This window comes from Talpa europaea (assembly GCF_964194135.1).
Source record: "Talpa europaea genome assembly, chromosome: 12".
In the NCBI taxonomy this organism is placed as follows: domain Eukaryota; kingdom Metazoa; phylum Chordata; class Mammalia; order Eulipotyphla; family Talpidae; genus Talpa; species Talpa europaea.
Window position 1 is genome coordinate 9,790,458 of NC_140079.1, and position 14,725 is coordinate 9,805,182.

General features: G+C 51.8%; 1 protein-coding gene across 3 annotated transcripts in view; it reads left to right on the top strand.

Annotated features, from left to right (window-relative positions):
- Positions 1-1,402: 1,402 nt before the first annotated feature.
- KDM4B (lysine demethylase 4B) overlaps positions 1,403-14,725 on the top strand; it is a gene marked incomplete at both ends in the record, with an annotated part of 94,402 nt that continues 81,079 nt past the window's right edge. For all 3 annotated transcript variants that reach the window (XM_084251364.1, XM_084251365.1, XM_084251366.1), the window contains 4 exons: positions 1,403-1,543; positions 6,904-7,079; positions 8,171-8,285; positions 12,919-13,112. In XM_084251364.1, the coding sequence (XP_084107490.1) occupies positions 1,403-1,543; positions 6,904-7,079; positions 8,171-8,285; positions 12,919-13,112 (626 nt within the window). The remainder of the gene's footprint in view (positions 1,544-6,903; positions 7,080-8,170; positions 8,286-12,918; positions 13,113-14,725) is intronic.

Consider the following 14,725-nt stretch of genomic DNA (forward strand, 5'->3'; position numbering starts at 1 on the left):
TTCATGGTGGTTCCTTCACATCCCTCCCAGAGCGATTATTACTTGTTGTCATGGGCAATCATGGCCTTCTGTATAGCTGTGCGTCTGCTCCCAAGGAGAGGCCTTGGGACTTGCTGTGGACACAGGACAGAGGGCCTCAGTGGGGCCCCAGTCCTGGATGTTCAGGTGACCCATGTGTCGGGATTCTCAGGGGCCCTTGCCAGTAGTGCAGCCTTGAGTGTCATCTCCCCGGTCCCAGCCCCATCAGCCACGGGCTGGGGAATGGGTGGTTGAGGACAGAGCCTGGATGAGGGTGCTGGTGAGCCCCCAGCCTCCAGATCTGTGCCAGGAACTGACGACCTAATTCCTGGGCTTATGCTGCCCTCTAGTGTCTGCCTGGAAGAGTGCCTTAGGGAAGCCCATGCTCCACCCCCGCCGCACCCCGTTCCCCAAGCATCTTGGTGACAAAGAGCCCCCTTCCGGGGCTGGTGGGGGTTTCCTGCCTTTCTTTCTCATAGCCCAGCCCTCTCTGGGGCTTGGGGAAGGGGCTGGGCTTGCTTAAACTGTCTTGTCAGTTCTCAGGTCTGCACTCACACTTGGACTCTGACCTTTTTCAAATCCTGGAGGAAGTCTGGCTTTCCCTCAAATTGGGAGAATTTAGCCAGGAGAATTTAATCTGTCAGCAGGGGCCTATCCCCAGAGTCTGTCACCAAACCCCTTCCTGCTTGGGGTGGGCCCCTGATCCCCGGCAGTAGTGTCTCTCAGGGCGAGACTTGGCCACGCTTGCCCTGCTGCGTTGGAACCTCCCAGGTTATTTGGAGCATCTTGGATTACGGGAAACCAGCCCTTCTGGTCGGGCTTCAGCTCTCCCTCTTCCGGATTCCCGCTTTGGGCTGCCTGGGGGTCATTGGGGTCTGGGTTCACCCTCAGCAACCAGGCCAGCACTAGCGTGACTTGTGCTGCTCACAGGTGGTCCCTGCTTGGGTCCCATGTGAGAGAAGACAGACTCATCGTCGGAAGCCTGCCCTGTGCTGCCTTCTCTCCAAGGAGATGTGCTGATTTGAAGCTGATGCCAGTGAGCCTAGGCGACTACTCCCTGGTCCGAAAGGTTTAACTTCTGAGGGCCCCTTGTTGAAAATGAGTGCTCTGGCTTCCAACATTGCATTGGCTTTAGAACTAGGACACCTCTGTTTTTAATTAGTTGAAGTCATTTTGGTCTTTTGTGCCAGGGCAGAATACTGCAGTCGGCCCCCAGCTTCCTCTTGCCCTTCTCACTCAGCTGTAGCCCTGCTGCCTTTGTCTTCTGGAGGCCGGGGGTATTTTTAGTGTCTCCTGAGGGAGAAGAGGACCCAAGGGTGGTGCTCTAACATGCTCACGCTCTCTTGTCTTCCCTCGCAGGTGCTGCCTCTTCTCAGCTGCAGCCATGGGGTCTGAGGATCATGGGGCCCAGAACCCGAGTTGTAAAATCATGACGTTTCGCCCAACCATGGAAGAATTTAAGGACTTCAACAAATATGTGGCCTATATCGAATCCCAGGGTGCCCACCGGGCAGGCCTGGCCAAGGTGGGTGATGTCCCTGTTCCAGGCAGCTTGGTAGCAGCCTCTGCCCTGCATGTGCCCTCTTTTATATGTGGAGTTGACTTTGAAGACAGAGGCTGTGTTTCTTCATGTTCACATGAGCTTGTGTGTGTGGTGCGGCTCACGCAATAATCTGGGAGATTCTGGAAGATTTGTGAGCTGTTTGTTTTGGGTTCTTCTAGTTGTTTTGTATGACTTTCACTTTATCTAAGATTACCTAGCCCTTTATTATTTAAACGTAAGGGTCTATAAACATTTCCTACAAAAAAACAGATAACAAATTTTTTCAGCCACCCCTCAGCTCTGCCACTATAGGCAACGTATAACTGGACATCATCACTGTGCGCCAATCAAACTTTATTTAGGGACTCAGGAATGTGAATTTCATGGAATTTCTACTTGTCTCAAAACAATCTTATTTTTCTCCCCAACCATTTGAAAATAAAACAAAAACATTGTTAACCCTTGGGCTGCAGCAGGTGGGGTTCAGTTTGCTTGGACATGTTGGCCATTATATTGCTACAGTGAGATTAGTGTCCTAGCCACCCCAACCCCGGTTTTGGAGGATTTGTTACTATTACTAGTTTCTCCCCTGGTTCTTTCACGCCTGGACTCCCAGCCTGAGGAGATAAGGCAGTGGCCTGCAACGCCCTTCTCCCCACCCCATTCATGTTCACTGTCAACCATGATAGTAAAGGGACAACAGGATGTGTCAGTGGCTCTGCTACTGGAGCTGTGCTTTTCCCTGGCCTTCACTTTTCCCTTCAGTGGGCCTCGGTGCTCACAGTACCTCTCCAGACTGTTTCTCTGCTGTTTCTTATCTGACTGAAGTTTGTCATCCCCAGAAGGGCCTGGAAACTCTGTGCCTGGGGTGCTTGCAGGTTCAGAAGCTTCCAGTTGGGAACTTCTGTCTGCCTGATGGATAGATGGGGTGGTGACACTCTCCTGGCACATCGTAAGTGCCCAGTTGTGGGGAGACTCTGAGTCTTGATGCCCATTGTGGTGGGGGACAGGGAAGGGGAATTTCGTTATCTGGGAATTTTATTCCCGTGTCTCCTGTCTTTGACCTAGTTCCACTCTTCCCGGGGTGCAGTCTGTCCGCTTTTGGATTCAAGTTGTCCTTCATGTCAGGAACATTGTAGTGAATTAATATCATAGCCTGTTCTGCTAGAAGCACCTCGAGTTCCACTCCATCACTCTCTCACCCCTTTGCCTGTGCTGCTTCCATGTCACTGCTCTCTGAACCAACAGCCTTCACCCTGGCTATTCCCTGCTTGTCCTGCTCCCTGAGCAGCTTCCGGTGACACGTGTGTCCCTGGTGATCTATCCTCCGCCTCTGACTGCGCCTTCCTTGTGCTCCTTCCTCCTCGTCTGCTTCTGTCTGTGTCTTCACCTCTCCTTTGAGCCTTGATGGCTCTGTGTGGAGCTTTTAATTCCAGGGGACCAATTTTTCGCTCATTTATTTCAATTAATGAGAAACCTATAGGACCGGAGTTTTGTGAGGCAAATATTTTCAGAATCTGTTTTCCCTCAGTCTTGTTTTGCATATTCCTTTTCACTTTTATATGACACTTTGTGTGCTATCTTGTCTTTGATAGTTGCTTTTGGACACGGGGAATCCTTCCTGAAACTGTCCAAGGCACCAGCAGTGGCGGGGGGTAGGTACAGGGCGGGTTCTGTGTGTGGAGGCGGAGAGAGCTGCCGGGAGATCCTGGTGACACACACGCGTGCACCATCATTCTCCTGCCTCGCAGGGTGTGCCAGTGTTTCTAATCTTCTGGCGGCCTCCCTGCCACCCTGTGGGGACAGATGGCTCCAGGGAGGCATGTTCCTCAGTCCTGGGCACTGCTTGCTCCTTTCAAATGGGATCCCTTGGCTGTCAGGTCTGCCCGACAATTTGAAGATGGGACACATGTCCTGCAGGCCTGAGTGGACTCTAGATGTAGTTTTCCTCACTCTTCCTTATCTCGTGGGTCTTGACCGCCACCTGTACATGTGAGAGCATGTGTGTTGTGTTTTCTTCTTTTATCAAAGCTGTACTTGGTCCCCCACCAGTAAGCCTGTGGGACCTGGTGGCATGCTCAGCAGGCAGTGGCTTTGGGTGGTGGGAGCCCCATACCAAGCCGTTGATCAGGGTGGCGAGGGCCTGTGCGCAGCCGCTCTGTACATGCATGGGGGTCAGTGCGGAGCCAGACTCCTGTACCTGAACAGGACTGGGTCTCCCCAGGCTTTTATGGAAGCTCTGGGGTGGGAGGGAGCCAAAGGAGCCTGGGGGTGGTGGTGAAGGACACAGGCAGTGTGGGAGTGGTCAGAGTACTTCGGTGCCCTCTTCCGTGTCCCTGAGAATGGCCCCGTGGTCAGGTGATTATCCTTCCTCCTCTCAGCTGCCAGGCCTGCCGTCTATGAATGGCTTTGGGACCTGGCAGTTTCAAGGGGCAGAGCTGACCCTTTACTTTCTGCCCTGGGTACTTTTCTACTCACACTTCTGCTCCAACAGCTTAGATGCTCCCAGCTTGGCCATGTGTTCCTGGACCCTGCCTGGTGTTCCTGTTCCCTTGGGAGGTGTGGCCTTGCTCCTCCGCTGCTTATAGCTGAAGCTCACCCTCCAGGAATTTAGAGTAAAGGTCTGTCCAGGGGGTCCCAGCCATTAGGCTCACAGAACTGAAGCACCTAACCAGGGCAAGGAAAGGAAGACGTTGGGGAGGCTAAGCAGATTCCTGAGTCCCAGCAGGCACACTTGGTGGGGGTGGGGGCACGAGGCCCCCCACCTTGTGAGGGTGGGGCCATTAGCAATCAGATGCTCAGAATACTCACAGTTCACTAGGTGACACCCTTCAACTGTCCTTAACCTGAAGGGCTGTCTTCAGATTGCATTCTTGTAGAGATTTGACAGCGCTAGGCCTCAGTTAGCTGCTTCCACCCTGAAGGACTTTTCCAGAGGCTGCAGCTGGAGGTAGTCCTCTAAATGCAGCTGTTTCGGAAGCTGCTCGGTGTGCGTCCAGGTGACAATGCTGCACACTTGTGCAAAGCAGTATGGGCGTGTCTGACACGCACCTCTGTGGTCTGCAGGTGTCTTTACCACAGGGGTGTCTGTGAGGGATGGTATAAGGGAGCAAAGTGACTGAAGATGTTCATTTGGGGGGGATTTGGGAATGGTGTGTTTTGGTTCATTCATTTACTGGGATGATGAGTGAATTTCTTAACAGAACTGAAGTGGGTGCACTCATGGTCCCTGCTTTCAGTGTGGGTTTGGTGCTGAGCCGGGCTTGTGGTACCCCCTATTGCAGGAAATTCACACCCATGTAATGACAAAGTAGGTTCAAGGAATCCTGTCTCTAAACCCTTTTCTCTGGGACAGTAGCTCAGATCCTGGAGGCACAGGTCTCCTAGGTATCTGCCTTTTCAATCTTGAGTGTCTTACTCACTGACTCCAAGAAAACTGTCCTCCTACAGGCCAGCCCCGCACTGTGTGGTCACATGGCCCCATAAACCCAGCATTCAGACCCCCAGTGCTCATAGCTGGACCACACAGAAGTGGGGGAGGAGACCTTCAGAGAGTCTGCCTCGTCTGAACAGATGTGTCCCCAGATGTGGCTAATCTCCACTAAACTGTAAATTAGGGCCCCCTCTTGACTGAGTGTCATCGGGACTGCTAATATCACTTATTTGAAGCCAGGATCACTCTCAGTTGTGACCACAGATGTCCCTACACGTCACCCAATGTCCCCTAGGGGGCAGAGCTGCCCCAGGTGAGGACCACTGACTTCCTGTTATTGTTATTTATTTTTTAGGTCAGTCACCCCACAGTGGGGCAGCCTCTCTGTTGGTAACAGGAAACTGAAAATAAGTGCTTTCATGGCCGAGTAAAACATTTCTTCCACCCGTGTGATAGGGAGTCCTTGGAGATGGTAACTGGACGACAGCCATTCTGGAAGCTGTCACTTCAGGAGTCGGCAGGGTGTTCTTCCCGCAGGCTCTGAGCAGACTAAGGGGTCTGTCTCTGAGCTTGTGGCCCATGCACTGACAAATGGATTGGTTTAGTTCCAAGGCTGTTGGGCTTCCTGGATGGGCTTGCAGACACCCAACAGACTGGAGAGACCCACTTGTGTTGCCCTAACCAGAGGTGAGGAAAGGAGGAAGTTGGGGAGGCTGAACAGATTTCTGAGCCCCAGCAGGCACACTTAGTGGGGCCAGGGGCAGGAGGCCCCTCTAGCCGGGGTGGGTCTTTAACTTGTGACCTGGGTGGAGGCACTCCCAGAAGCCCTGACACCAAGCCTTCCGCGCCCTCAGTGGCCCCTGTGTGAAGGGAGGGGGAGAAGACTGCGCTCTGTTCAGGGTCAAGGCTTTTGGGCACCTGCTGGTGAGAACTGACTGCAGAGAAATAGCCATGCCTTTGCTCAGAGGTGACCTTCTCGGGTCTGTCCCGCTTGGAATCGTCACCCTGGGTGCCTCTGGAACTCTCTTTCTCCTTGGTCCTTAGGGTTTAGTACTAAGTATTAAGTACGTACCTGTTAGGTTAACGCACACAACCTTTCCTTCTCTTATTATCTGCCTTTTCCCATCAGAATGTTAGTTCCATGAGGGCCGGGATCTTTGTTTCCCCAGCACCTAGAGCTGTGGTTGCTGGGTAGGTGATCAGGGAAATGGTGTTTCCTAAGTCTGGAGGGGCACGCGGTGCTGATTTCTACCACTAGAGGGCGCTGTAGCACAGCACTCCCTGGGCAAAATGAGGACGTTCCATTCTGCTTTTAGCAGATAACATATCAGCCCTTGGGCTCTGGGGGTGTTCCCAGCTTTTCCCTTTTTAAAAAAAAAAAAAAATTATTTATTTATACAAGAACCGGGGTATAGGCCAGATGCTCGGGAGGGTGAAAGGATTCACCAGAGACAGAGTGGGGAACAGAACAGGCAGATGACCAAAATACACTGCTGAGGGGAACAGAGTGCAAGACAGGAGAGGTCTGCCATGCCATGTGGGACCCTCGCCGGCAGGCCAGGATCAAACCTGTGCTGCAGAGGCTGTGGACAGCTTCACAGCTTGGCGCTCAACCGCCTGTGCCGCCAGGGGAGGCCCTGTTCCCAGCTTTTCTGCAGATGCTCTGATAGGCAGTGTGGGGAGCTAGGCACAGCTCTGCCTAGTGTGCAGTGTCTACATTGGTGGCACTGAAGTCTCTCAGGGGGTTTGATCACTCTTTGTGCCACCCTAGGGCAGGGCTGAGCAGAGCTCCCTGGAGAGTCACCTCTGGTCTCCCAGGAGAGGGCGGTGTGTTTCTGTCCCTGCTAGTGCCTGGTCCTCAGTGGCCATGCTATTTGGGGGTACCACTGACTCTCTCTGGTTCTTGCAGATCATCCCCCCGAAGGAGTGGAAGCCACGGCAGACGTATGATGACATCGATGACGTGGTCATACCAGCCCCCATCCAACAGGTGGTGACAGGCCAGTCGGGCCTCTTCACACAGTACAACATCCAGAAGAAGGCCATGACTGTTGGGGAGTACCGCCGCCTAGCCAACAGCGAGAAGTATGCATCCAGGAACTGGGTTGGTGGGGTGTGCTCTTGAGTCCCTGGCCGTGAGGTGGAACCACAACTTGAAAGCTTCTGTGCCCCTAGAAGTGGGACTTGGTAGCTTTTGTCTCTGTGAAGCACAGTCCCCCAGGGGCCCTGGGAATGCAGAGATGTTAGGTACACACAATCCCCCAAAGTGCACTCATGGGCCTTCATGGCACACACACGCGGGCATGCAGACAGTCATGCCCATGTGCTCATGGGCACATTCATGAGCATTCCCAGGACATATGGGCCCTACATCCCATGTCAGCCATGGTCTGGGCTCTTGGGGCACACATGGGCACACATGCTCCCAGAATCCTACTGGCACATTCAGGAACCTTCCCGGCATACACTCCCTGGTGATCTCATGGTTACATTCATGAGCATTCACAGCACACGCACAGGCACACACAGTCCCATGAGCTCATGGGCATTCACGTGCAGTCATTGTATATACACACAGCACACACTCCAGTGAGCTCACAGGCATCTTCATGAGCATCATGGTGCATACACAGGCACAAGACATCATGGTTTTCCTTCCCTTTTCTGTATTGTTCCCAGCTCTCTCATTCACAAAATCATTTGTGTATTTCTGTCCTGTCTTTGTTCTCAAACATAGGTGCCCTGTGGGGGCAAGGCCTTATCTGCCCTTTTACTCACTGACCCTCTCCCCATGACAGTCCTAGTCTGTTGTTGGTGCTCTTGGTATTTGCAGACTGGTGAGAGGATAAGCCACATTCCCTTCACCTGCCCCCACTGTCCCTGGTGTATTCTGACTTGAGTTCCCCAAACAAGGTCATTAACAAGATGGGATGCATGACATCCTTCTGGCAGGGGCCACTCACCCTCCCCTATACACGCATCCCTGGCATAAATGCTTGTCCACCTGGACTCAGACCACATCCATGTGCTCAAGGGCGGTGCCTGTGGTGGGGCCAGCGGGGGGCCTGAGCAGAGCTACTCCTAAGATGTGTACAGCAGGTACCCCAGGGTCTGCCAGGCGCATCAGATGCAGGCCCAGTGCCCGCAGCTCATCTCTGTTGCTGTTTGCTCACCAGGTACTGCACTCCACGGCACCAGGACTTCGATGACCTGGAACGCAAGTACTGGAAGAACCTCACCTTCGTCTCCCCTATCTACGGGGCTGACATCAGTGGCTCTCTGTACGATGATGTGAGTACTGGAGTCCCCTTGGTGCCTTAGCTGACCATTCTGGGGGAAACGAGGGGCTCAGTTTCTTGGTAACTGTTGGAAGAGAAAGAGTATGACTGGGACTTGTTTTGAAAAACCAAAGTTAAAATGACACTTAGCTATGTTTTCTTCTGGATTCTAGGTACAACTATAGTAAGTCCTCCCTTAACATAACTACAGGTTCTTAGACACTGACTTTAAGTGAAATAATGTAGAACAAGAACAGACCATTGAATAATGTCCTTTGTTGCATTGTCAACTGGAATTTTTGTTTTCTTGTTAACATTAAAATGAAATGACATTGAAAGCGACGATGTAATCCGAGGCCCTGCTGAAGTGCTGAGTCTTAGGACAATGAACCCGGTGGTTTTCCTGATCCACGGAATCTTTCCTACTCAGTTGCCGCCTGCTGGCCCTGACCCAGCCTCCTTCCCTCAGCAGCTGACCTCAGCAGAGGGACAGAATGGTCTTAATGTCATAAAATGGTCTTTAAAAAGATGACACTTGTGTTTCACCTCCTCTCCTGGAGACCGCTCTTCCTCCTCAGATATTCAGTTACTTTCCATGTTTCTGTTCTTCCCGGAAACCTGGGAGCCACGACTTCTCAGCCAGCCTGGCTGACATTGGCTTCACCCTACGTGTGTTTTGTGTATTTTGGCCCCATCAGCCAACTTGTCTTCTAGCCAGTGCGGAGGCACTGGGGGCAGGTTGACTGCCAGTGGGGCTGTGTCCCTGGGTCTCTGGGGTCTGTGGGGACCTGTCACCTGAGTGGTGGCTGTCCCTCCTGTGCGCTGCCATTGCCTTTCTACTTGCTTTGAGGGCTTCCCAGCCCTGAGGGCCTGCACCTCCCAAACCTATGTTTCATACCAGGCGTGAGGCCCAGAGCAGCCCTCCCTGGCACTCACCTGACTGTCCAGTTTCATCCTTGCAGGATGTCTGGAAGCTGCTCGGGCAGGGCACAGCGGGAGTTGCCCTCCGCACACAGCGCTGTGGCATGTGTGTGCCCATGGGCTCCTGTATGCCTTCTCACAGTACTGCACACCTGCCTCCCTGGCCAGCCTGCACCAGGGAGGTCTGGTGACTTTGACCAGAGGCATTGGCTGTCGTCAAGCATCGGCATCACACCTGATCTCGGGAACCCAAAGAGAGCAGTTGTGCTAGGGTCTCTGCAGGCAGGGCCGGCAGTCACCCCAAGCAGGAGCCTCCATTTATAACTCAAATCCTTACAGCATCAAGGTGCCCTCTTCCTACTTTCCTAAGGCTTGGGACACCCTCTGTGTCTGGTTTCGAGCTGGCCTTGGAATCCGTTCTGGTGGGTGGACCTCACTTGCTGTGTCCCTCCACCCTGGCCACCCTTCACTCAATGTCAGTTTGGACAAAGCTCTTTGATGTCCATCGACGTCTGTCCTGGCCCCACCCAGTGTGCAGTGCTGCTGCTGCTTTGTGAACCGTGACTTCTGGGAAGGGAACTTGACCCCAGCAACCTGAAGCGATGGAGAAAGTTCATTTCATGTGCTGTGTGTAAGATGAACATGCACTCAGATGCCTACTGTCGACCGATCCATTATTTTCCACACAGGGTTTTGGGGCATCAGGGCTAGTTAGCACCATTCATTTGCTTGTCAGTTTGTCGGTGATCTGACTTGCTGCTTTTCTTTTCAAAAGCAATATTGAGATGTGATTCACATACCACACATCTCAAGCATACATACAATTCAGTGATGTTTAGTGAATTCACGGAGGTATGTGGCCATCACCATGAGCAATCTGAGAATATTCTCATCACCCCATGAAGAAAACATGCCCCTATTAGCAGTTACCCCCTAGATTCTTTTAAAATCACTAATCTGCTTTCTGTCTCTGAGGATGTGCCTGTTCTGGACATTTCACATCAGCAGAATCACGCACCATGTAGCCTTGTGTCTGGCTTGTCTCGGAGCATGTTTTCAAGGTCCATCTACACTGTAGCACGTGTCGGTGTTTCACTCCTTTTTATGGCTGAGTAATATTCCACTTCATGGACCTCCTCTTTATTCACTCCCCAGCTGATGGACATTTGGGTGGTTTCTACTTTGGGGGTATTATAATACAGCTGCTATGGCTATCATACACAAGTTTTTATATAGATTTGTTTTCACTTTTCTTGGGCATATACCTAGCAGTGGGAAATTGCAGTTCAGGTGGTAACTGTGGGTTTTTTTTTTTTTTAATAGAGGCATGTTTTATTTATTTATTTGTTTGTTTGTTTGTTTATACATGCACTGGGTACAGTCAGAAGCGTGGGAGGGTGAGAGAATTCACCAGAGCCAGAGCGGGGAGCAGAGCAGGCAGAAGGACCGAAGTACACTGCTGAGGGGAGCAGCGGGCGGCAGGAGAGGTCTGCCCGCCATGCGGGACCCTCCTCTGGTGGCTGGGGAGCAGCCGGGGATCGAACTGGCGCCACAGAGGCCACAGGCAGCTTCACAACCCAGTGCTCAACCGCTGTGCCACCGGGGAGGCCCGGTAACTGTGTTTTGATGAACTGCCAGACTGTTATTTTTCCCAAGCAGCTGCACTATTTTATATCCCTATGAGCAGTGAATGAGGGTTCAGATTCCGTCCATGTCCTTGTCGACTCTTGTTATTGTCTGTCTTTTTCATTAGAGCCATCCTGCTGGATGTGAAGTGCTGTCTCTCAGTGACTTGCAGTTCCCTGATAGCTGGTGATGTTGGGCATATTTTCATGTGCTTATTGACCATTTCTATACCTTCTTTGGAGAAATGTTTTCAGATCCTTTCCCAAGTTGGATTGTCTTTTATTATTGAATTGAGTTGTGAGAGTTCTCCCTACATTTTTTCATATGCTCATTGGCTGTCTGTATATATTTTCTGGTGAGGTATCTTTTCAGGCCTTTGGTCCATTTTTAATTGGGTTATTTGTTTTCATATTGTTGAGTTTTAAGTGTTCTTTATTTTGGATAATGATCTTATATCAGATGTATCTTCTACAAATATTTTTTTCCTAATCAGTGGCTTGTCTTCTCACTCTTTTGAAGACATGATATTACTGTTTAAAAATAAAAATTAGGGCCTCTCTGTTGGCACAAGGGGTTAAGATGCAACCTATGAAGCTATCCGCAGCCTCTGCAGCACACGTTCAATCCCCGGGCAGGGAGCTACCCACATGGCACAGCAGACCTCTCCTGACTAGCCCACTGCTCCCCTCAGCAGTGTATTTCACTCAGTCTGCCTGTTCTGTTCCCCACTCTGTCTCTGGTGAATCTTCTCACCCCCCCACCCCCACTTCTGGCCTATACTGCAGTTCTTTTATGCATAAATAAATAAATCTTGGAAAAAAAAAATTAGAGCCTAGTCCAGTGAAAAGCTCTGGGTTTGCTCTTGTTCTGCCTCTAGCTGGTTGGTTGACGGTGATGACCCCTAGAAGGACTCCACAGCCAAGTGCAGGCTCAGCTGTGCCAAGATGGATGGGTGATACTTGCCATGGATTCTGGAAGAAGATTCAGGTCTCAGTGCCATATGTCTGCCATGCCTGATCTAGTGCAACAGTCTCCTTTTTCAGATGGGGAAACTGAGGCCCAGAACAGAGCAAGAAATTGCCCTGGTCACAGGATGAATTATCGCCCCGGCTCAGATTAAACCCCAGGTCTCCTGCTTGTAGCTGCCTTATGAATGTGTGGACTAGACAGTTAGGTGGATTGGATCCAGCTTTAGGGAAATGACCTGTTTCTAGTGCCCCCCCCCCCCGCCCCGCCACTCCCTCAGGCACCTTCTGCTCTAGATCTTGGACTTCTCATCCTCAAGTTAAGGGGTCTGATTTCTCCCCCTTTCTAGCCCCGGCTCCCACCAGGACTTATCTTGCAAAGATCAACCCCTGCTCCTGTCATTTCAAGGGTTGAAACCAGGTCAGGAGTGGGTGGTATAGGGCGGATTTGGGACAAGAAAAAACACTCTCAAGTTCACTTGGCATTTCAACAGGCTTGGAGGGTTCTCCTGGGACTGGAAATTGATTAATGTGTATTTTATGAGCTCTTATGACAAGATGGGGTTTGTTTGCTTGTGGCATTAGGACTAGCTGAGTCCGGTTGGTGAGAATTCTGGCCTTATTTGCCTGGTACTGAGCACTGTCTCTGTCTCCTCCATCAGCAGGTGCTGGGAGGGCTGTCTGGCACCAGTGCTAGGCTAGCCCCACTCAGCAATTGTCTTCTTTCATGTCATTGACTTTGAGATACATTAATTATTCATGACTAAACTGAAGCCTTTTCAATGCAGCCTTCACTGCCATGATTAACCCCCAGCTCACCACAGAATCCAGAAAAAGTTCCTCTCTGACTGCTCAGCATGGGGTGGGCTGCTGGTTTGCAGGCCGAAGTCATCCTTTTTCTGTTCTTCTTTTGTCCTTGACAAAAGGACTCTATAGTCCGTGGTGGGTTTGGAGACTGGAGTGGGTGAGCATCTGAGGGGGGCAGGTTTAGAGCTGCCTTGGTTCCTCTCTGGGGGTCACGCTGCAGCGTGGAGCTTGGGGGAACCATAGTCCGCCTTCTTGATCCAGATCAGCATGTCTGGGGGTGGCCAGGCCCAGAGTGCTGCACTGACCCTGTGCTTGCTGCCTTTGCAGGATGTGGCCCAGTGGAACATTGGGAACTTACGGACCATCCTAGACATGGTGGAACGAGAGTGTGGCACCATCATCGAGGGTGTCAATACCCCCTACTTGTACTTTGGCATGTGGAAGACCACCTTTGCCTGGCACACAGAGGACATGGACCTGTATAGCATCAACTACCTGCATTTTGGGGAGCCCAAGTCTTGGTGAGTGTCCAACCAGCAGCCTGGGAGCCATGTGAAGGGCCTACTGGATGGGTTCATGTGGAGGCAGGTGTGCTTTTGGGGTGCCTGCCTGGGTCTGGGGCTGCTGTTGTCAGGTGGAGGCTGGGGAGGGCTCTGGCAGCTGAATAGGGGCAGCTTTGGTTGGTTATAGGGGGTGTGTGCTCCCTAGGCATGAAGCTTCCAGATCCCTGGAAATTATGGTTTGCACCCAGAGCTTGGGTACCACCTGGGTTTGTGTCAGGCATGTGGCTGTTGTACTGGGGTCTGTCCCTTGGCCCATGGGACTGGGCAGTGTGTATTGAACCAACTCCCAACTTCCCCCTGGCCTCCAGATTTTGGGGTAGAGGTTGCAAGTGATGGACCTAAAGACTACTTGTGAGGACAAGATGCTTCTGTCTTCTGAGTGTGATGGGCTCTGCAGGCTGGGTGGGGTTGTGTTCTGGAATCTCTGTACTTCACAACCCTCTTCTGCTGCAGGACAGTCAGTACCCCTTCTAAGGAACTGCTTTTGTTCACTGGGGTTTTCTAGTAGAGACTTATAAGCTGGGGTCTTTGCATCCTCCGCCTCTCCCCAACTGTCTTAGAAAGTTCTGTTGTCACAGTAGTCACCGTATCTCAGGGAAGAGTGGGGAACATAATGTGATTCTCAGGAGCTGGCTGATCACTGAGCCTTGGTACATGGGTGGGGGCAACTCAACACAGCCAGGGACCCAAGGAGACGAAAGTCAAGCCCCCTTTGTCTTGGTATGTCTGTGCCATGTTTTCTATCAGTGTCAGATGCTAAGATTTATCAGGTGACCCGCCTACTTCTCTGCACCCACATCTGCTGGTATTCTAAGTTGGGCATGAGGGTGGGATTTGAACCAGGCTTTTCCCTCCCTCCCCAGCTGCCCTACCCACCCTTCCATCAGCTCTCAGCCTCCCTGGGCTTGCCTACTGCATGATGGGGCTGTGCTGAATCTGCACGGGCTGTGAGCACAAGGTGGGCTGCAGAACATTAAGTACTTTGTTCCAAGAGCTTCAGACTCCCTCTCTCCCCAGAGTTCAGGGAAGCATCTTAACTGCTTAACAGTAAGAGTGTCTTAGTAAAGGCTCCTGAGTGGCTCAGAGGTTGGAGCTTGTGACTCTGAAGCAGCTGCTTTGGAGGGGACCTTCTCCTCATTTTGACTTCCCCCATCCTGAGTGACTCTGACTCTGTTGACATTCCACTGTCGCGTCTGCAAGTCCTGTTCCCAGCCCCTTTTCCAGGGTCACCCCAGCCCCGGCCTGTGGTTCTTCTAAATGTTGAAGCCTTTACTAAATGAAGCTAAATGTTGAGCCTTTCCTAAAACCTTCTAGAAAGAAGAGGGGAACACACCCATCCCAGGGAGCACGTGCTTTCTCTTCTGCACTCAACCTCATCTTTCTTTAGATAGAAAGTCAAACACGTTTGACTTGAGAGGAGGGACCCCTGGATAGGCCCTTCCCTTCCCCCTGTGGGTCTAGGCCCTGGGAAGACCACTCAAGGGAGCACCTGGGACAGGGGCTACAGAACGCAGCTCCTCCCATGGGCCCCTAGCTTGACCTCTGCAACAGCCGGGCACCCCTCCCCCTGT